The 19,145-nt window shown below is 57.3% G+C and overlaps 2 protein-coding genes across 10 annotated transcripts in view; one reads left to right on the top strand and one right to left on the bottom strand.

Annotated features, from left to right (window-relative positions):
• The window catches only part of LETMD1 (LETM1 domain containing 1), a 6,844-nt gene extending 277 nt beyond the window's left edge, over positions 1 to 6,567 (top strand). Inside the window, exons 2-9 of the mRNA XM_010568540.1 lie at positions 251 to 402; positions 556 to 671; positions 910 to 992; positions 2,886 to 3,072; positions 3,195 to 3,296; positions 4,438 to 4,590; positions 4,926 to 5,022; positions 5,517 to 6,567. Of these exons, the coding sequence (XP_010566842.1) occupies positions 251 to 402; positions 556 to 671; positions 910 to 992; positions 2,886 to 3,072; positions 3,195 to 3,296; positions 4,438 to 4,590; positions 4,926 to 5,022; positions 5,517 to 5,587 (961 nt within the window). The 3' untranslated portion in view covers positions 5,588 to 6,567. The remainder of the gene's footprint in view (positions 1 to 250; positions 403 to 555; positions 672 to 909; positions 993 to 2,885; positions 3,073 to 3,194; positions 3,297 to 4,437; positions 4,591 to 4,925; positions 5,023 to 5,516) is intronic.
• A 1,766-nt stretch (positions 6,568 to 8,333) lies between these two features.
• Positions 8,334 to 18,491, bottom strand: CSRNP2 (cysteine-serine-rich nuclear protein 2). Of its 9 annotated transcripts, none has more exons than XM_010568511.1 (6): positions 16,368 to 18,491; positions 16,209 to 16,290; positions 12,784 to 13,042; positions 11,978 to 12,237; positions 10,481 to 10,777; positions 8,334 to 10,217 (listed from the first exon to the last, which is right to left on the bottom strand). In XM_010568511.1, exons 2-6 carry the CDS (start codon positions 16,278 to 16,280, stop codon positions 9,327 to 9,329), a joined length of 1,779 nt encoding a protein of 592 aa, XP_010566813.1. In that variant the 5' UTR covers positions 16,281 to 16,290; positions 16,368 to 18,491; the 3' UTR covers positions 8,334 to 9,326. The 9 variants fall into 9 exon arrangements, with proteins under 9 accessions (XP_010566813.1, XP_010566814.1, XP_010566815.1 ...); XM_010568512.1 differs by having other exon boundaries at positions 16,209 to 16,909; positions 17,475 to 18,491; XM_010568513.1 differs by having other exon boundaries at positions 16,209 to 16,564; positions 17,475 to 18,491.
• Between the last annotated feature and the right edge of the window lie 654 nt (positions 18,492 to 19,145).

Raw genomic sequence — 19,145 nt, 5'->3', positions numbered from 1 at the left:
ACCCACCCTCTGCAGCCCCCCCAGCCCTGGCCCTGAGCTCTGTCTCAAGCGGCTCCCCGGACCCGCCAGGACTGCCCATGCAGGGCAGGGGGGGGTCCCAGCACTCTGTCCCTTCCCTGGAGGCTTTGGGAGTCACCCAGCCCAGCATCCTAACTCTCTCCGGGCCAACCCCCCCCACTTCCTCGGAGCCTTTTCCACAAAACACTGTCAGAAATATTCATGGGTGTGTGTGTGTGGGGGTTGGCTGCAGGTCCTCAGTGTGCTACCACTCCACAAAAGCTGGCTCCAGGTCCATCCTCGCTGCCCTGGTGTCGAAAGCGAAGCACATCAACGGGAGGTACGAGAGGTTTTTGGAAAGGACCTTCCCCCGTTTCTACGTGCTGTATGCGACTTTCACAAAAGGTGAGTCTCAGGTATGAGGGGATGTTTCCACTTCTTTGGGGAGAACGGAGGCAGCTGGATGCGCTGCCTGTTCCCTTCCCGGGGCTAAAAAACGCATCGCCAGAGGCATTTGCCCGGGAATCAGGGACCTGAAGGTGCTCTCTGTTCCGGCAGGAGTCCAAGCGCTCTTTCTGGAAGTCAAAGAAATAAGAAAAATCAAATCTAAAATGTCCCGTCAGAGACTGAGCGTTCAGCAGCTTCCCTACCGGGAGATGGAGAGGCTGCGGCAGGTACGGTGCGGTGCTTGGGACGCATTTTGGTGCTGCTTGGCTCTGCCTCCCCATGAAAAGGGGCTTGAGTTCGTGTGCGGGGCTTTGGTGGGGGGGTCGGAGAGGCCAGTTCCTCCTGGTGAGACATGTTCTCTGCCTAAAAACAGGGTTTGGAAGCTGGGGCCGGGGCTGTTAATTTTGAGGGAATTTTATGAGTTTGGCATCAGATCCTGATCCTCTCTTTTAATTTCGGAGGCAGTTTCGCAGGGATGTGATCAAGGCCATTCCCATCGGAGTTATTGCTATCCCGCCCTTCGCCAACTTCTTGGTCATCGTCCTGATGTGAGTACCAGCGTCACGGTGACTGCCGGGGCTCAGCTGCGGCCCCAATCTTTGGGGTCCTCGATATCTTAAATTTCATGGAACTGGGTTTTTTTTTTTTAGAGTTATAAATCCAGCCAGACAGTCTCCCTTCCTTGCTTCACCTCTCACTGTAATGAAAAATACCCATAGCCTGACGAGCCCAGCAATTGTTTCACAATACCAGCTCCTGTGTGTCAGCAACTCACCCAGCTCTCTGTTTCTAGCATGGTGAAATAATCCCTGGCACGCAGGGAACAGCACTGTCCGTGCTTGGCTGGAGAAACCTCCTTGCACAATTCCCTCCCAGCTGTCTCCGTAGTCCTTCTAATGTCCTTCTCCCTGCCAGCTGTCCTGCTGCCGGAGCTAAATCCCAGCTAAAAGCCTGGATTTTTCAATTCTGTTCCTTGGCTTTTGTGTTCTGCGGGCGGGTGAGAGTCCCGCTGTGTAGAACAGCGCAGGGCAGAGATCTCCGTGTTGTGTCCAGCTTCGGCCGCAGCGGGGAAGTTCCAGCCGGGCACGGCAGTGATCTGATCACCCGGAACGCTCCTTCCTGAGCTCGCCACAGCCTTTGGAGGAGCAAATCTCCTTCCACAACAAGGTGACCTGCCTAGTGGAGGAGGGAAAGGCTGTGGATGTTGTTTACCTGGACTTGAGTAAAACCTTTGACAGCATTTTCCACAGCATTTTCCTGGGGAAATGGGCTGCTCACGGCCTGGATGGGTGCACTCTTCACTGGGTTGAGGGCTGGCGGGCTGGCCAGTCCCAGAGTGGCAGTGAAGGGAGTTTGATCCCGCTGGTGGCCAGTGATGAGCGGTGTTCCCCAGGGCCCGTACTGGGGCCGGTTCTGTTTAATATCGGTATCGACGATCTGGAGGAGGGGATCCGTGCACCCTCAGTTTGCTGACGACACCGGGCCGGGCGGGAGCGTTTATCTGCTGGAGGGCCGGAAGGCTCCACAGCGGGATCTGGGCAGGCCGCGTCGACGGGCCGAGGCCAGCGGTGCGAGGTTCGGCAGGGCTGAGGGTCACAACAGCCCCACACACTGGGAAGAGCGGCTGGAAGGCTGTCCGGTGGGGAAGGAGCCAGGGATGTTGGTCGACAGCCAGCTGAAGATGAGCCGGCCGCTTGCCCGGGTGGCCAAGGTGGCCAGCAGCATCCTGGCTTGTGTCAGAAATGGCGCGGCCAGCGGGACTAGGGAAGGGATCGCCCTCCTGTACTCGGCACCTCGAACACTGTCCGACGTTGGGCCCCTCACTACAAGAAAGTCACTGAGGTGCTGGAGTGTGTCAAAAGAAGCCGGTGACGGGTGAGGAGCGGCTGAGGGAACAGGGATTGTTTAGCCTGGAGAAGAGGAGGCTGAGGGGAGACCTCATCGCTCTCTACAACTACCTGAAAGGAGGTTGTAGTGAGGTGGGGGTCGGTCTGTTCTCCCGAGTAACAAGCAATAGGACGAGAGGAAACGGCCTCAAGTTGCACCAGGGGAACTTTAGGTTGGATATGAGGAAAAATTTCACTGGAAGGGTTGACAAGCACTGGAACAGGCTGCCCAGGGATGTGGTGGAGTCACTGTCCCTGGAGGGATTTACAAGACGTGCAGACGTGGCGCTTAGGGACGTGGTTCAGTGGTGGACTCGGCAGTGTTGGGTTAACGGTCAGACTCGATGATCTTAAAGGTCTTTTCCAGCCTCAATGATTCTGTGATTCCCAAGCTCATCCCTTTGGAGAAGTGAACATCCGCAGCTCGTAGGGGCGAGATGTGCTGCCCCAAGGCAGGACGTTGCTTGCACCTTTCTCCAGCAGCATGAAATCCGACTGCTCTGGCTTGTGCGTGCGGTTTTCCTGCCTGAATCCCTGTCTCCTTTTCTCTCCAAGGTATTTCTTCCCACGGCAGCTCCTGATCCGCTACTTCTGGACCCCCAACCAGCAGGTTGAGTTCCTGGATGCCTATGACGCCATCCGGAGACACTCCTATCTGGATGTGGTGGAGAGTTTAGCCCTGGCAGCACGTTCTCTGCCTGAGCCGCAGCTCCAAAAACGCCTGCAGGAGCTCTGCGCCGAGGTACGTCAATGCCGCGGCTGGTATTGCCCATCCTGCCTGTACCACTGCCGCCGCCTTGGCCCTGCCTGGTGGTGATGAACACCCGTGGGAGGTGTCAGCAATGCATACCATGACTCTTTCAGGTGCAGCGAGGTTCCCAGCCACGTGTGGCTGAACTCTATGCTGTGAGAAGTTTGTTTTCAGGATCTCCACTGGGTCTGAACAAGCTCCGGGTGTCTCATGTGGTGAGTGTGGCTTTTCTCCTGCCGGCAGCTCAGAGTTGGCTCTTACTGAAGAGTGTGGAGGTGCTAATCCACTCACTTGTGCCCCAAACGTGGTGTTGTGCCCTAAAACCAGTCCAGTTGTGGATGAAAAGCTGGACATGACCTGGCAATGTGCGCTGACAGCCCAGAAAGCCAACCATCTCCTGGGCTGCATCGAAAGCAGCGTGGCCAGCAGGTCGAGGGAGGGGATTCTGCCTCTCTGCTCCGCTCTGGTGAGACTCCTCCGGAGCACTGTGTCCAGCTCTGGGGTCCTCAGCACAGGAAAGACATGGACCTGCTGGAACAGGTCCTGAGGGGAGCCACAAAAATGATCAGTGGGCTGGAACACCTGCCCTGTGAGGAAAGGCTGAGAGAGTTGGGGTTGTTCAGCCTGGAGAAGAGAAGGCTCTGGAGAGACCTTAGAGCAGCCCCCAGTACCTAACGGGGGTTTTGAAGAAGGATAGCGACAGGACAAGGGGGCATGGTTTTCAACTAAAAGAGGGGAGATTCAGACTGGATATGAAGAAGAAATGTTTTATGCTGACGGTGTTGAGACACTGGCACAGGGTCCTCAGGGAGGTGGTCCATGCCCCATCCCTGGAAACTTTCAAGGTCAGGCTGGATGGGGCTTGGAGCAACCTGATCCTGTTGAAGATGTCTCTGCTCATGGCAGGGGGGTTGGACTAGATGGCCTTTAAAGGTCCCATCTCACCCAAACCATTCTCTGATCCCATGAAAACAGCCCCAGAACAAGACTGTCCTCGCTGTAGGTCCCTGACTTGGTGGGACCATTGGCCACAGCTGAGCCGTCCCACACACCTGAACTCGCCCCAGACACCCATATCCAGCCCAGGACAGAGCTTGTGTCTCTGGACACCAGCTCCCTACCCTGCTCGTTGGGCCAGGCAGCCAAGCTGGGCGTAACGAAAACTGCCAGGGACAGCTCAGGGTTTCAGCATGGGCAGGACAATTAGCCATATAATTAAAGGGGAACAAAATACGGGGCATGTCTGGAACAGGAGAGGCTTTGTTTGATTTAAGTTGTGCCTGAATGGGTCAGACACCCATTTTTGGAGGGGTCAGACGCCCTCACCAGTGACTGTGCCCTTCTTTTCCCTCGCAGAAAGCCCTGAGCCAGGTCCTGTTTCTGACCCCTCACTTGCCGGCCTTTTTCCTGAGGCATCGCCTGCGGAGCCATGTCTTGGAAATCCGGCACCTGGACCGTGCCATGCTGCGCCTGGGTTTGGGCCAGCTGTCCGAGGAGGAGCTGAAAGCGGTGAGGATGGTTCCTTCAGCCCTGTGCCGGCTGCTTTACCCTGGGGTTGCGTCATCCCGGCCCTCCCTGGTTGTTAGCAGAGCTGCGCTGGGGCACGGCATGTTCCTCCAGACCCACTGCGAGGCGGATTGCAGCCACTTTCCTCCAGGAAGTTGTTTTCTGAGCCCATTTTCTGTGCCGGCACCACACTGGGGCACCGCAGGGCATGGTTCGGCATTGCTTAGCCCCTCTTCATGCTGAAGAAGGATCATGGCACGCTCCCTGGCATTTCGTGTGACCCAGAGTGCCCGTCCCTGAACGTGTCTGTATTTTTATTCCTCTTCTCTGCTCTGCAGGCTTGTTACCTCCGTGGCCTGAACTCCACTCACCTCGGCATGTCCGAGTGCAGAGCGTGGCTGGAGCAGTGGCTGGGGCTCTCCTGCAAGCTGCAAGGTAATGGTGGCTGAAGGGCAGCTCCTGCCTGATGGGACAGGGGGGACCTGGGAGTCTCTTGAGTTTCTCTGGGCACAGGGAGTGTCAGTTCTGGGGAAATTTGGGGTAAATGGTGGCTTTATCCCCCTCTGGGCTGCCCCACCGATCTCCTGGGGCCTCGTCCCCGAGAGGAGGACATGGTGGAGCATGCTGGCTCTCTCTGGGGACGTGTCCATGTGGAATACCCGCAAGGGACAGCCTGTGTTGGGCTGTCCCTGTCCCACAGAGACCTCGGGGTGGCAGATTCGAGCCCCGCAGCAACATCAGGGGAAGGAAAACTGGAGCGGGAGGAAAACGGGGGATCTGGAGCAGAGCAAAAAGCCCCCAGAGAGAGAGGCCAGGGGTGAGGGGGAGCCCCACAGCCTCTGGTGCTGCCTCAGCAGCTCGGGATGAGCACGTTTGGAGCAACTGGGCTGCAGCAGTGCTGCTCTGACCTTGCTCTTGTATTTTTTCAGCTTCTGAAGCTTCGCTCCTGGCGAACAGCATGGTCCTGCTGTCCCTCAACTATGTCAGGGCCAAGGAGTGATGGCCGAGCTGCCGGCTGCGCACCCTCACTACGGCATCGTGCGTCAACTTGGCGATTCCCAGCCTGGTGCTGCAAAAAAACCTGCCTTTCGGTGATGTGAAACCACAGCCCGGAGTTGGTGAGAAGGGCCCCGATGCTGCCGCTGGGGCGAAGATGCAATTGCCTCCCTCCTGCACTGGAGGTTTGTGCCGGTGCCGTCTCTTCTCTTCCCCTTCGTGCCGTCAGAGCAGGCTGGTGATGTCGTGATGTCATGGGGCTGAGCCCCGTCCCTGCCTTCGACGTCCAGGGGAGGTGACTTCACTGTTACGGCTCTTAAACTGTGTCACTTTAACTACGGGAGGGGAGCACAAGTGTCTCCGCTGCCTGTGGATGCTTCCCTTAGTATCTCGTAATAGCGGGCTCTGTTCAGCTTGGGTTTTGCTGCTCTATGCCTCAAACGGAGGGTTTTACTTAGTTTCTTTACTCCACTGAGCGGTCTTAAATATAAAAATCTCCCTGAGGGGTTAAGAAAAGACCCCAAATCCCCGTGCAACCTTACCCACAGCTTTGGGGGGGTTCCCTGCGGGGGGGTTCCTTGTTTGGCTGTGGCTGCCTCCCAGAGCATCCCCATCACAGTCCCTCACCTGGGGAGCCCTCGCCACCGGCGCTGGCTGATGGAGGGAGGATGCCGGGACTGGAAATGCCGCTGTTGACACAAATGGTGTTAGAAAGGCAGTGCTGAACTGCACTGATGCCTTCAGCGGAGGCCACGGCCTGCGTTTGTCAAGTTCTGCCTAATTAGATCCTAGCCCTGCGCTTTCTGCTTGGCGGAGGCAGCTCTGAGGGCTTTAGCGGCAGCTCCCCGCTGCAGGCTGCGTTGAGGGGGTTAAAACCCACCGTGTCTCACCTCATCCCGTCACTGCATGAGAAATACCCAGCTGTTGAGTGAATTTAAATCTACTTTAAGTGTTTTATTAAAGAGAGAAGCAAGCGAGTGGCTCAAGCATCTCTCTGGAGGCCGCTCTGCACCTCCTGCGCTGTGAAATACTCTGTGTCCCACCAGCAGCTCCTCCACCTGTGGACAGGGCATGCTACCACCTGGAAAAATCTCCTTTTTTAAGCATTGTTCGGGTATAAAGGAGGGGTAGAAATCACTCACATGTGCACCAGGCCAGCTCTGAGCTCCTCCCTCACCTCTTGGAGAAGAAAACCTTTTCCCTCACCCCCTAGCCTTGCTGTTTTTGCAGGAATTCGAGACCCTCACTAAGAGGAATTCACCAGGGTGGGTGTAACCCCCTTTAAGACGCAACTCACCATCCAAGTTTGAGCATTTCTTTTATTTTTACACTTAAATATTCTCTTTAAATACAGCATTATCACCATGAAAAGAACAGAAAAGGCCAGAAAAAAACCCAAAAACCGTATGCAGAGGACAAGCTTTGGATTCACACTGGAAAATTAAAAACAAAAAAAGCCACCTTAGACAGTGTGAGACGGGGAGGTTTAGGAGTCGCAGAGTTGCTGTTTAAATAGGATGAGGAGCCGGGGACGCCTGGATTTCGGCGGTGCGATAGTGCCGCGGCTCCCGCAGCACCTCGGTAGCACCAGAGAGGACATGGGCTGTTTGGTTTCTTACACGGCGACGAGTCGAGCAGGAGCCAGCACGGAACCAGCGTTAGTGTCAGTGAGCACGTTTAAAACGAACAAAAATAATAATAAAAGGCAGAATTTGCTTTCATTGCACTATTAACAGCATAGTTATCTTTGTAAAAATAGAATAAATCCTATTAGTTCTTTGCTTATTGTGAAAGCACCCATCCTAACCAGTGTCTTAGGATTCATTCTGTCAGTTGACGGAGCCTCCAGGCTCGCCTAATGAGCCACCTCCCCCGGGGCAAGCAGGTCCTGACCTGGCTATGGTGGCCGAGGGCTGGGACACAGAGCTGGGGAGGGAGTGTGGAGTCCGTTGAAAATAAAAAAGAGGGGAAATAAAAGATGTTAACCCATTCAAGTGTCACTATTTGCTCCGGTTTTGCAGCTCGGAGTTGCTCAGTTTCGGGCAGGAGCTGAAAAACCCCCACGGCCAAACTGGTGGCAGCTCCCTGCCAGGAAGGGACGCCGGGACATCACCAGTGAAGCGCCCAACAAGGGGGGGTAAGGCTTTGTTCCTCCCAAATTTAGCCCTTGTATGCCGGCCGAGGGCAGGGAGAGCTGCTGCCGGAATTGGTGCCGGCTGGTAATGTGCCCCGAGCCCATTCCGGTTTGGAAACCAGCTCCTTCCCCTCCGCTCTGTCCCGGGAGAAGGGGACAGTGTCCCCAGGGGCTCAGTCCTGGCAGAGAGGGAGGGGATGGGTGGGGAAGAGCCACTTTGCCAGGCTTAAGGCTCAGTTGGAACCACTCGCCGAGGTGGTGAGAGCAGCGAAGGGGTTTTAAACCCCTTTAAACACCTTTTGACAGAGGGAGGTGACCGCCAGGAGCACAAGAACAACCTTAAACCACCCCACCCCACCCCCAAATAATTAAAGCACTTCATCACACTGCAGTGTCCTCCCCTGCCCCAATTTCCCTGCTCTCCAGCTGGAATGTTTCCCATTTGAGCAGCTCCGGGGTTGTTTTCCAAGAAGACGCGAGAGCGGCAGCTGTGGGGCTGTATTGGATTGAACCCTCCGGCAGGGGAAGCTCGTGGGCATCAGGGGCTCTTCACCCCCACCGCTTCCCCCGATTCTCGCCTTAAAAAAGACTGGATTTTGCTCAGCCCCAGTCCAATAAATGGCGGGGCAGGGGGGAACGGAGGGGAGATACTTCCCCTTGACCAGGAGGAGGCTGGAGCAAGGGCGGAGGTTAAAGCCACTGGGGAGAAGGAAGAGGAGCGTCACGCCGGGTCCCACCAGGTCCGGCCCCTTGAGACCTGCAATGGGGCCGGTTTTGGCAGGAGGCAAAGGGGGGGGCCCTGGCCCGGCGCTGGGAGAGCTGGGGGGTGGAAAGTGCTTTTACTGCCTGGCCAGGGGACGCAGCAGCCCAGTGCCTTGACCATTCCTCGAGGCCAGCATGGTGCACAAGGATGGACAGATGGACACGGTTCTCCATCACGATCATGCTATGGCTGTGAAGGGCTCAAACTCTTCAAATCCCAGCAGTTAAACCCCCCCAAATTTTCTAGGAGAGTTTGCAGGCTGCGGTCTCACCCCTCTTGTGCAATTAGAGCCACCCCGCTGGCTCTGGGTGCTTCCCGATCCATCCTGGCCCCTTGTGCCTGCTGTGGTGGCCGGTGGGGCAGTGCCATAGGTAAGGGGCTGGAGCAGCACTCGGAGGCGCTGGGTTGTGACACGGCCCAGTAAACATTCATTAAAAAAAAAAGGGGGGGGGGAAATAAAGGAAAAAAGTCTTTTTTCATTAAAAAAACAAAGAGGGCAGAGGTGTCCTGGCAGCCTGGAGCTGTGGTGGGGGCAGCTCAGGGGGAGGAGGATGGGAAGGAGCAGCCATGGGAAGCAGGAGGCTCCAGGTCAGGAATGTCCTGGGGCGCAGGTGGCAACCGAGCAGCTGCCGGCATCGGCCGAGCCATGAAAACCGTCTCTGCCAGGCAAGCGAAAGGCTCCTGGCATCGGGCGAGGGGACGCCGTTTAAAATCCTCTGTACAAAGCAGCCCCTGCTCTTCCCCCACCCCCCAAATTAAATAACTACCAGTGGCTGCTGCCAGTCCATAAAATATTATTGTCAATAAATAAATGAGCGCCAAGGAGGGGGGTGGGAACAGGGCCGCTCATACGGGCAGGACAGGCCCCAGCGAGCGCTCCTCGGTGGAGGGCGGCTCATGCGCCCGCTCCAGGGCTTGCTCCAGTGGCACGGGGGACGGGGAACGCGGGCAGCGGGCAGCAGCCGCCGCTCGGCAGCCCTCAGAGGATGGAGCAGCCTCTGGAGATGAGGGAGGATTTCGGGATGCTTCCCCCTTGCTCGCAGCAGCGGCGGCTCGGCTGCAAGTCACCACGGGGACGGGGAGGACGCTGAGGTTCTTCTCGCTCAGGCAGGAGGATGGTGCCGGCGGCTCCGCCGGGCTGCTCTCGCCCTTGACACCCAGCACCGGCCTCTGCTCCACCTGGTAGTAGACCACAGGTCCATCGTTCAAGTAGGGCTGGTCGCCCACCGCCGAGGCTGCCTGCTCCGAGCCGTCGGCAAAGCAGAGGACGGACGAGCCTGGAGGTAACTGGGCTTGGATGAGGATGGGGGCGGCAAGACCTGGGCACAAACCCTCCGGCACGGCCAGGGGCTCCTCCAGGATGCAAACGCCCAAGCTCTCCATGCTGGAGCCGTTGCTGGAGTCTTCCTCAGCCTTCAGCCTCTCCAACTCCTCTGCCGTTTGCAGGTGCATGACGGCTGTCTCGTTCTCCGCCATGAACTCCTGGAAGTCCTGCGTTTCGGCCGGCTGTGGCCCCAGCCAGTCGCTAGTGGAGCCGTGAGCGGCGGCGGTGGCGGCAGCGGCCGCCTCCTCCTCTGGTGCCGGTGGCCGCCCACCCTGACGCTTGTTCTCCAGCTCCAGCTTCATGATGGTGTGGAGGTAGTGAGTCCGCACCCGGATGGGATTGAATTCGATCCGACCGGCCATGTTACCGCAACCATCCCGGGAGCAGCCACAGGGGAAGGACATGCGATCCACCTGGCAGGGAGACGGAGATGTGGCAGCTCCAGGATCCCAGAGGATCCCTCCCCAGAGCCTAAAATGCACCCTGGCACTGCCTGACCTTGGGAATTTGGTGCTGGGGGAAGTGTTTCCCCTGCTGGGTGTTCACCAAAACAACCTGGAGCTGCGCCCCAGCCCCTCCAGGAGCAGCTGGCACCCAAAGAGAGCACAGGCACACCGGCACCAGGACGAGCCCCGCCAACCTGGTTTCACCACTGGCATCTCTTTCCTCGACTCACCTGGCATTTAATCCCTGCCTGGCTGCAGGCACAAGCCTCCGGGTCGCAGTAGAGGCGGCAGTCACAGCCGCACTCCTCCCGGGACAGGCGGATGGCCCGCAGCTCCTGCTTCTCCTCAGCATCGATGCGGTGAACACCGGAGGCTCGCAGCAAAGCTCGGCGGCGTTTGGTGGGCAACGGCTGCAGGAAGAAGTAGTCGTCCACCTCCACGTTCTCCACGTCGATGTCGTCATCCGAGACGTCCTCCAGCGTCAGGCCGTCCGCCTCCTCCGACTCCACCGTGCCGTTCTTGGTGAGCTGCGGAGCAGAGTCAGCGCCCACCCAGGGGACACACACTGAGCCGCGGCGATGAGGCAGGATGGAGGATGTATGTCCCTCCACCCGGCTCCTCGTCCCCCAACGACCACCCACCACCCCAGCTCAGAGCCTTCCCTTGCCCCCCAGCACTGAGCGGGGTCCAGCACAGCGAGTTGAGACCCCCACAAAGCCATTCCCATGCGATTCCGCCCCCCGAGCCAGACTGTGGGTGGGCTTGTGGCAGTTTATAGGAGAAGGAAGGGGGAAAAAATTAAATAACAGAAGAATTAGAGTAGAGAATCCCTTTTCCGTCTTCCCTCCGCTACGGCGCCCTGCAAATAGTGAGATAAAAGGAGGGTGCTGCTGCTTGAAATACCAGAGCAGCGGCAGCAATGGAGCTGCAGAGCATCTCCCTCCTGTTGTCCCTGGGGAAAATGAGGTTTGAAAGCAACAGAGGGGCCAGAGCCAGATCCTGCAATGCGCCTTCACCTCCCTGCTCTGGTCCTTCAACCTCCCTCCCTGTGCACTCAAACACCCCCAAATCTTGGCACTGAGGGTAAATGAGAGTCCCCAGCCCTCTGAAACTGGCACATGTGGAGGCAGCAGATGGAGAGGGCCGCGGCCTCCTGAGGAGCTGGTGGAAAAGCCTATGTTTAAAAACAAAAAAAAAAAAAAAAAGAAAAAAAGAAAGCAAATAAAGAGGCAGCCGGCTGGATTTGCCCAAAGCAGGCTGTCACAGCAGTGGGAGCCAGATCACAAGCTCTGCAGAGCATCCCGCTGAGCACAGCCCAACCTCTGGGCAACGCCTGAGGGCACAGATCCAACCCTGGGACGGGTTGGGGAACAGGCAGAGCCACCCAAGATCCTGATCTTCCCCTGACGCAGCCTGGCTGCCTCCTCCCAGACTGGAATTTCTACTGGCATGGACCTGGTGAGGTTTGGCTGACAGCTCCAGCACAGGTTGATGCTGCCTGGCCAGCTCCCCATGCAGGTGCAGCATCGACACAAAAAAGACATAAAAGAAATAGAAAGGAAGAGCTTAGTGGCAATAAATCCATCTCCAGCTGATGTGAAATAGCAGCCTGGATCTCTCTCCTCCGACCTGGCTTACGCTCAGGCTCCACCAAAGCTCAGCAAGGTGTTTCCCGGCGGCGGCATTGCCCAGGTTTCACCAGCGACATCCTGCTTCCCCAGCAATACCTTCATTTTCTTGGCGTGGAGTTTTTCTTCCTTGAGGTGCTCCCGTAGGATCTCCCGGTGATTCACCTCCTGCTCCTGGGCGAACTCGCAGAGCGTGTAGTGGCGGACGGAGTTGTGGCGTTGGGCCATGCCCAGGGAGCTGCCGCCCTGGCTGGGGACGCTGGTGAAGCCCTGGCGTCGGGCGAAGTAGTAGACGGTCACTTGGTCGAAGCGGACATTCTTCCTGCGAAGCTGCTTCTGCCGCTTCAGGATGGAGGTGGCTGCGGGGCAGGGGGAAGAAGGCAGAGAGGGGCTGTTAGGAGCAAAAAACCCCTTGGGGGTCCCGTGAAGACCTCCCACCCCACTGGAAAAGGACTTTTCTGCAAGCCCCTGAGCCCCTGGGCTCCCAGGAGCAGGTCAAGCTCGTACTGGTGGCCCTGAGCTGGCTTTGGGTGATGGCTACATCTGCACAGGCTATGCTCGATGCCATCTAGACCGACCCCATTAATCCCCGTACCCCTACAACATCATCATGCTGTTCAGCCACCAAAATATCTCAGCAGGGGCGAATGCTGGGAAGGGGACAGAAAAGGTCCACGATGGACCTTGGACAACTGGTTTGGGGTCTAATATTTGAAAATCCCTGGGGCCTGGCATGACCCATACTCATGGGACAGGCGAGCAGGTCTCTGCTCATCACCCCAAACGGGTTACAAGGGATGAGCAGGGGAAGAGCGGAGCCAGCCCCACATCCAGGTGCCTCGTGCTTGATGGCAGAGGGACCCGGAGACTGGGAACGGGGACGGGGACCATCCCCGACCACTCACGTATGAAGCCGGTGGAGCTGGAGGGGTTGACGCTGTCGCAGCTATCGGCACTGTCGCTGTTGGAGATCTCCGAGATGTCCGAGTTGGAGCCCGGCGAGCCCACGTCCGCATCCTCAAACTTCCTCTTGAGGCCGGCGCTCGCGATCGCATCCATTTGGCCGCGGTTCGCATGGAGAGCCGGTGGGCGGCAAGGGGGGGGTGCTTTGCCACCAGCTTTCTGGAGCCAGCCCCCGGAGCTGCCGGCGGGCTCACCGCGTCCCTGCAGACAAGGCAAGAAGCTGTAACAGCATTTTGGATAAGCCAGCATCAGCATCGGGATAACCAGGAAAAGTTTTCCTGGCTCTTAAGAGCAGTTTCTCCCCATCCCTGTCCTGCCCACCCCAGATAAAGCCTCTGATCCCCAAAATGCTACTGTTCTCCTACAAGTTCTCTGAGGCGAGCCCATCCTCCCCCTGCCTGGTCTGCAGGAGGGAGCTTGCGCGTGGTTAATATTATTTAATGATATCCTTTAATTTTTGGGCAGCCCTGGAGGGGTCAGGCAGTTGGGCAGGGTGATGGCTGCAGCTCCCTCCCAACTAAACTCTTCTGTTCTAAACGAATTCATAACTGAATTAACCGAAAGAGAAAAGAGACACCAGTTTTACAGAGAAAGGAGCTCGCACTGCCCCGGCATGGCCGACCGCTGTGCGTTTTGCCTGTGAAATAACCTTTGCCGGCAGCTCGGTGCTCCCATCAACTCCCTCGCTAAAAAAACCTAAAGCTTAAAACGACCTCGAGACATGCCAGGGGTTACCCTAACATCGCTGACGACAGATCAGCGGCTCCATCCAAGCCATAGGGAGGGAAAAAGCCCCTGTAGGATTTTGCTGTGAGAGTCTCCGGCATTTTCCTGCCCCCTCATTAATGCCTACGTGCTCCAAAAAAGGCAGCTTGCCCACGGGAACCCTGGAAATGCACGGCTCCAGCTCAGGCGAGGAATTTTTAGGAGCTGATCCTCCGGTGGGGAAGACTGGCGAGCATCGCTCCGCATCCGCCCGACGCTTTCAGGTCACCGCAACACCAGCAGCTTCGGCTTTTGAACCGAGCCCAGGACACCCCTTGTCCCCGTCCCCGGGGCCAGGCTGGAGCGGGAAGCTTCCCGGGATGCCCGGTCCCCCTCCTTCCCGGGGAGCCCAGCATCCAGCTGGTTGTGCCATCTCCTCTCCGCTTTCTGTCCCCTCCGCTCCAACCGCCGTTCTCATGGCAACGGAACAACCGGCTTCGAAAAAAAGCATGTCAGCCAACGGCATCCCTGCGGAACCCCGGGACAAGGCAATCTCGGAGCAGGGGGATCAGAGGGTTTTCGGATACGATTCGGGGGGGACAAATGGGTAACGGGAGGCACTGCCCACCCCGGGATAAAGCTCAGGGATGGGCTCCGCATCGCCTCCGGCACCTTTAAAGCCAAAAAGGAAACGCCGGTGCCCTTATCCCCCAAAAAAGGATGCGTTGGTGCCAAAGCCGCAGCAGCACTGGGGACACGGTGAAGCCCTTGAGCAGGGTGCGATTTCCCAGCCCAGCCTGCGTTTAAATACGGCTTTTTGGGGTATTTAGTTGTAGGTAAATTGCTTATTCCTATTGCTAAAGGAGGGGAAAAAGCAGCCATTGAACCAGCATAAGCATCAGCCTAATTAAGGAGCTGATTTAGTGACACCGATCCTGCACACGATCTGAGGGGAAAAGTGGAGGCATTGCTGCCACCACGTCCCTGACCCCCCCATCGTGTTTTACCACCTCCATCGCCCCAAAACGGCCCCGTTTCTGTGCCCAGGAGGTCCCTGGCAGGTGCTGCCTGCGCAGTAATGGTCATCCCAGGGCTCAGCTGCCTTCATTGGCCTCGTTTAGGAAGGAGATAATTAACGAGGAGAGTCTCTGCGGTTTCTCCCATTCCCTCCAATGCAAATCTTCAAAATATCATCTAAAACCCCTCTCTTTCGCGTGCTCACGGCGAGGAAAATCAGCAACGCTGTCTGGGCGGACATCCCCACCTGCGGCATCAAACTCCCACTGGGGATGGAGACCAGAACCTTTCCTGGATGGATCCATCAGGAGATGGTTCGTATTAATAGTGTTTCTTATAAAGGACCAACTCGCTGCGCCGGGGGGGGGGCTCAAAACCGCCCCAGAGCTGGGGGAAATGAACCCAAAGCCGGCAAGGTGGGCACCCACCCAAGGGTGCTGCCTCGAGGGATGGCTGGGGCCGAGGACGGGGAGCCAGGAGGGGCGAGGAGCTCGGGGAGACGCTGCAGGGGATGAGGCAGCCGGAAAATGAACTTTTCATCTCATTTCTGCACAGTAGAAGCTCCCCTGCTTGCACGGGCATCCTCTTCCTCCTCCATCGGCACAGCAACAGCTGCCCCCATGCGATACAAAGGCCAGTTTAATTCACTTATGAGCTCAAATTACTTTTCTTTTTTGAAATAAACCCCCCCACTTTTGAAAATACACAGGGCTCAGAGGCGAGCCCGGCAGCTCAGAAGGGCCAGCATGGAGCAGGGGGCTGTGTGCCCGGAGAAGTCCCTGGAGCCTCCTCTGAAGGAGGTTGGGAGACCCTCGCCCTCGCGTTGGGATTGTGCTCTGCGGCAGCGTGAGTTTTGGCCGAGGTCGGGGTCTGGCTTAAGCGATGGTTTAAGGAACGAGGGGGCCAAAAAGCCAGCAGGGATGGTCATCCCAGACTCATCCCACAGGGAAAGCCTCTCCTCTCTCCTCACCTCCTGAACCAAAGACACAGCTGGGGAAAAAAAAAAAAAAAAAAAAATCTATTAGTGATGGTGGCAGGAGTCAAAGTGGGGGAGAAAAAATGAAAATAAACCTTTTGCAGGTTTTATTCAGTTTCTCAATGGAGATAAAGCCCCAAGGAGGGGATTTGGCATGGAGAAAGAAAAAAAAAAACTTGACTCAAATACTGTGCTCCACAGGAAGCTCCATGCGACCCTGATTCCCCTTCTTTCTGCTATTAAGTCACACCAAAAGGAGCTCAACTAAAAATATTAATTTTTCCCATGTCAGCAGCTGCTGGAATTGCCTTTGGGAGCAGGGAAGGGTTCACGGGAGAGGAGAGAGACAGGACTCGCATGATTATGGATGCAAAGAGCCTCCCGAGACAGAGCCGGTCCAGCCATGGGGCTCCAAGATCCGATTGGAAAAACCTGCCGGCTCAAAGCTCATCCGGGGTTGATTAATGACCCAGATCATCACAAGTAATTAATGCTGTCATGCTGCAAACCCCCCCACGCTCCCGGTTTGCCAGTTCCCAGCTTTCGGGAGAGGTGGAAGGGTGGGAGCATCTCTGGGCGAGGGATGCTCCGTGGACCCCAAAGCTCATTTGCCGACGCCAACAGATCCGCCGCCCTTGGTCCCGGTCCCACTAACGAGTTTTGTTTCACCTCCTGTGACTCGGGCATCACCTTCGATGATCCTTGATCCACGTTAGATGCGCTGCTGGGCTGCTCCTCCATCGCAGCTTGTCTGGGTGGAGACCGAAATAGCAATTCCAGAGTGACGAGCAGTTTTATTTCCAGATATTGAGAGTAATTAGTAATTACCAGGCAGGGACCCTCTGGGCATCCTATGGATTTTGTGGCCACTCCTGAAAATCTTGCACGGATCCAGGGCTCCGGGACCAAGTGACTCAGAGGATGCTCAAGGTTTCCTCCTCATATTTGCTCCCCTCTACAAATTGCTTTAACCGTGTCCCTCGAGCATCAGGTTTTGCAGGGGGAGGCCGGTTTAAATAAGTTTCCTGTAAAAACCAAGAGCCAAAAGCAGATCCTGGTGAAGCCTCCCAGGGTTTCAAGGTATCAAATACACAGGGATGGGACTATTTCAGCAGCTGGATGAGGGCAGGGTGGGAATGATATGCAAGAAGGAAGGAAATAAATATATAATAGACAGGGAGAGACCCTTGGGCTAAGCAGCAGCCTGCCAGGCACTGGAGAAGCATCCCAACCCTGTCCTGGTTGATAATGGGTGTATTTGAGACCGGATCACGGCACACAGGATAAAGCCAGAAAAATACAATCAAGGAATAACCAAAGGAGCCCATTTTATTCCATCACAGTGCTCGGCGTCTCCCGGGAAGGCGATGCTGGAGCGCAAAGACAGCACCGGCGGCTGGAAGGAGCCAGGCTGCAATTTCGTATTCCCTCCACCCCCCGAGATAAGGATGGCTCTTGGCAGCAATTTCAACGGGAAAACGTCTCACCCCCGGGGTGAAACCCACCCAAAAAGGGTCTCCTCCTCCAGCAGCTCCCTTTCCCAGCTCAGCTCTCTCCCTCGTTACCAATTATGCAGCAGGATTAGCATTGCCGGGGATGACACGGCAGCATCACTGCAGAGCATCATGCCATGACGTTGGGGGGGAGCGTGCCGAGGTGCTGAGCACCCCCTGCTCACCGCTGCCCCCCAAAAGCAACCGCAGCCCCATAGCTTTGCGGTTGTGCAGAATACAACACCCTTCAGTGCTCCCCGGTAAGTGGAAAAGGAGCTCCCACCATCGCCCCGAAGCCCCCCCCGAGCTGTCCAGCAAAGCCCCGAACCCCACCGACGATGGGGAAACGGGTGTTTATCGTCGAGGGAAAACAAACAGAACCCCATGGGGAACCCAAACCCTCGCTCTGCGCTTCCTCCGAAGAGCAGATAAAGCAGCTCACCTTCTCAAGGACGGCCGACGGGATGGGGAGCCCCTGCGACACCCCCCTGGGGCAGCAGAAGGGCTTTGGTTTACGTTTCGCACCACTTGGGAAGGGTCCGGCACACTCGAGCACGTGGCCGGACCCAGCGGAGCACGTAAACCTCCCTCCAAGGGGAAAAAAAAAAATTAAGCTCACACTTGATAATCGCTGCAGAATTAAACCAGGAGCCAGCAAAAACAGTCGGATCCGGAGGCACTTCCACCGGCTCAACGCCCGGCACAGTGCATGCCGCTCCTGGCCCGTGCGTTATCCAGGTGTTATCCTGGGGCAGGAATTAGGGCAGAAGCTCATATCGATGAACCCAGAAACAAGATGAAATAATTTGTGCCCTGCTGGGATGGTTGGGATGGCTGCTTGGCCACCGTGAAGAGTTCAGCAGTTCAGCTCCTTGACAAACGAGTCGTCAGAGGCTTTCCCAAAGGATTCGGCCGTTGGCCTCCACAGCCAGAAGGTTGATGGATTCGCTGGGCTGCGTTTCAGGGATGCTGCAGCCGGTCGGCACGCCGGAGATCTGAGTTCAGCCTGGGTCGGTCCTTACACCACCGGCACTTCAGTGAGCAACCAGCTTTGGGTTTTTACGACAAACGGCAGAAGACTTGGTTTCCTCTTCTACGCTGCCGCTAACGAGCGCAGCTAACGAGTAAATCTAGGCTACAGCTCCCACGGCTCAAGCACCGCTGGCGCTGGAGCCTGCACTTACGCAACCAGCATCGCAATCGGTAGCGATGGGTCCGGGTTGTCCTAGAGCCCCGAGTCCCCTCGGCGTACCTGCTGACGGTGGGCAGATCTTCCCATGCTGCTGCCCGGCCTCCTGGGGAGGGTCAGGCGGGGGCTACGGAAAAGGTCAGTCCCCAAATTCCCCGCTCAGTCCCTTTGCCCGTCACCAGAATCAAGTCATAAAGGTGGATCGTCCACCCCTACGTTGCGCTCGGCGGCTCTACAGAACGCCTCGATCCAAAGACCCCGAAGGGCAAGGAAGACCCTGAAGGTGGGAGGATGAGAAACCTTCGAGGCGATGGCACGGGAGACCACCGCCGCGGTGGTCCCGCTGGTCCAGCTCCTCCTGAGGGCGAGTGTGGGGTTGCTGAGCAGAACCTTCTCTCCTGGATGCTCTTCTCAGCCGGGCGAGAGGGGTCAGACCTCCTGTGCCGGCTGCCGGGCTCCTTCCAGACAGTGGCCACGGCTACGGCCGGTCGGAGGCTACTGGTCCTGGCCATCACACCACGAGGAAACCACGGAGCACCGGAACTCGTGGGACCGCCGAGCGTCGGAGTCAGCTCGGCTCCTGCCACAAAAACGCCGGCGAGGGTCGGGGCCACGGCGCGGCGAGGAGGAACCTTCCTCCTGGGCCCACCGCCACCCGTCAAATGGGGGGGGGATCATCCCAGCCCCCTCCTCACCTCCTGACGTCCGTGATGGGGGGGCAACGACCCCTGCAATGACACACCCCCACCCCCAAACGCCCCCTGCCTTTGGGGACACCAGACCAGGACCCCCATGGTGGCTTCTTCTCCAGGCCAGCCCGCGTCCCACCATCATCACCGGCTCCTTCCCACCACCCCGCGGCTTCTTGGGGGCCCATGTCATCCCCCTCCCCCCCGACTCGGACCCCGGCCTCCACCCCAGTGT

This window comes from Haliaeetus leucocephalus, unplaced genomic scaffold, assembly GCF_000737465.1.
Source record: "Haliaeetus leucocephalus isolate CR32 unplaced genomic scaffold, Haliaeetus_leucocephalus-4.0 Scaffold246, whole genome shotgun sequence".
Classification (NCBI taxonomy): domain Eukaryota; kingdom Metazoa; phylum Chordata; class Aves; order Accipitriformes; family Accipitridae; genus Haliaeetus; species Haliaeetus leucocephalus.
This window is presented reverse-complemented; position numbering and strand designations above follow the sequence as displayed.

Bases quoted from the DNA above. Each gene is read 5' to 3' on its own strand.
- CSRNP2 (XM_010568511.1), bottom strand. From the start codon at position 16,280: ATGGAGGAGCAGCCCAGCAGCGCATCTAACGTGGATCAAGGATCATCG. The intron at 10,778-11,977 runs GTATTGCTGGGG...TCTGCTCCGCAG, and splicing joins TCCACGCCAAGAAAATGAAG to CTCACCAAGAACGGCACGGT. The intron at 10,218-10,480 runs GTGAGTCGAGGA...TCTCCCTGCCAG, and splicing joins AGGCAGGGATTAAATGCCAG to GTGGATCGCATGTCCTTCCC.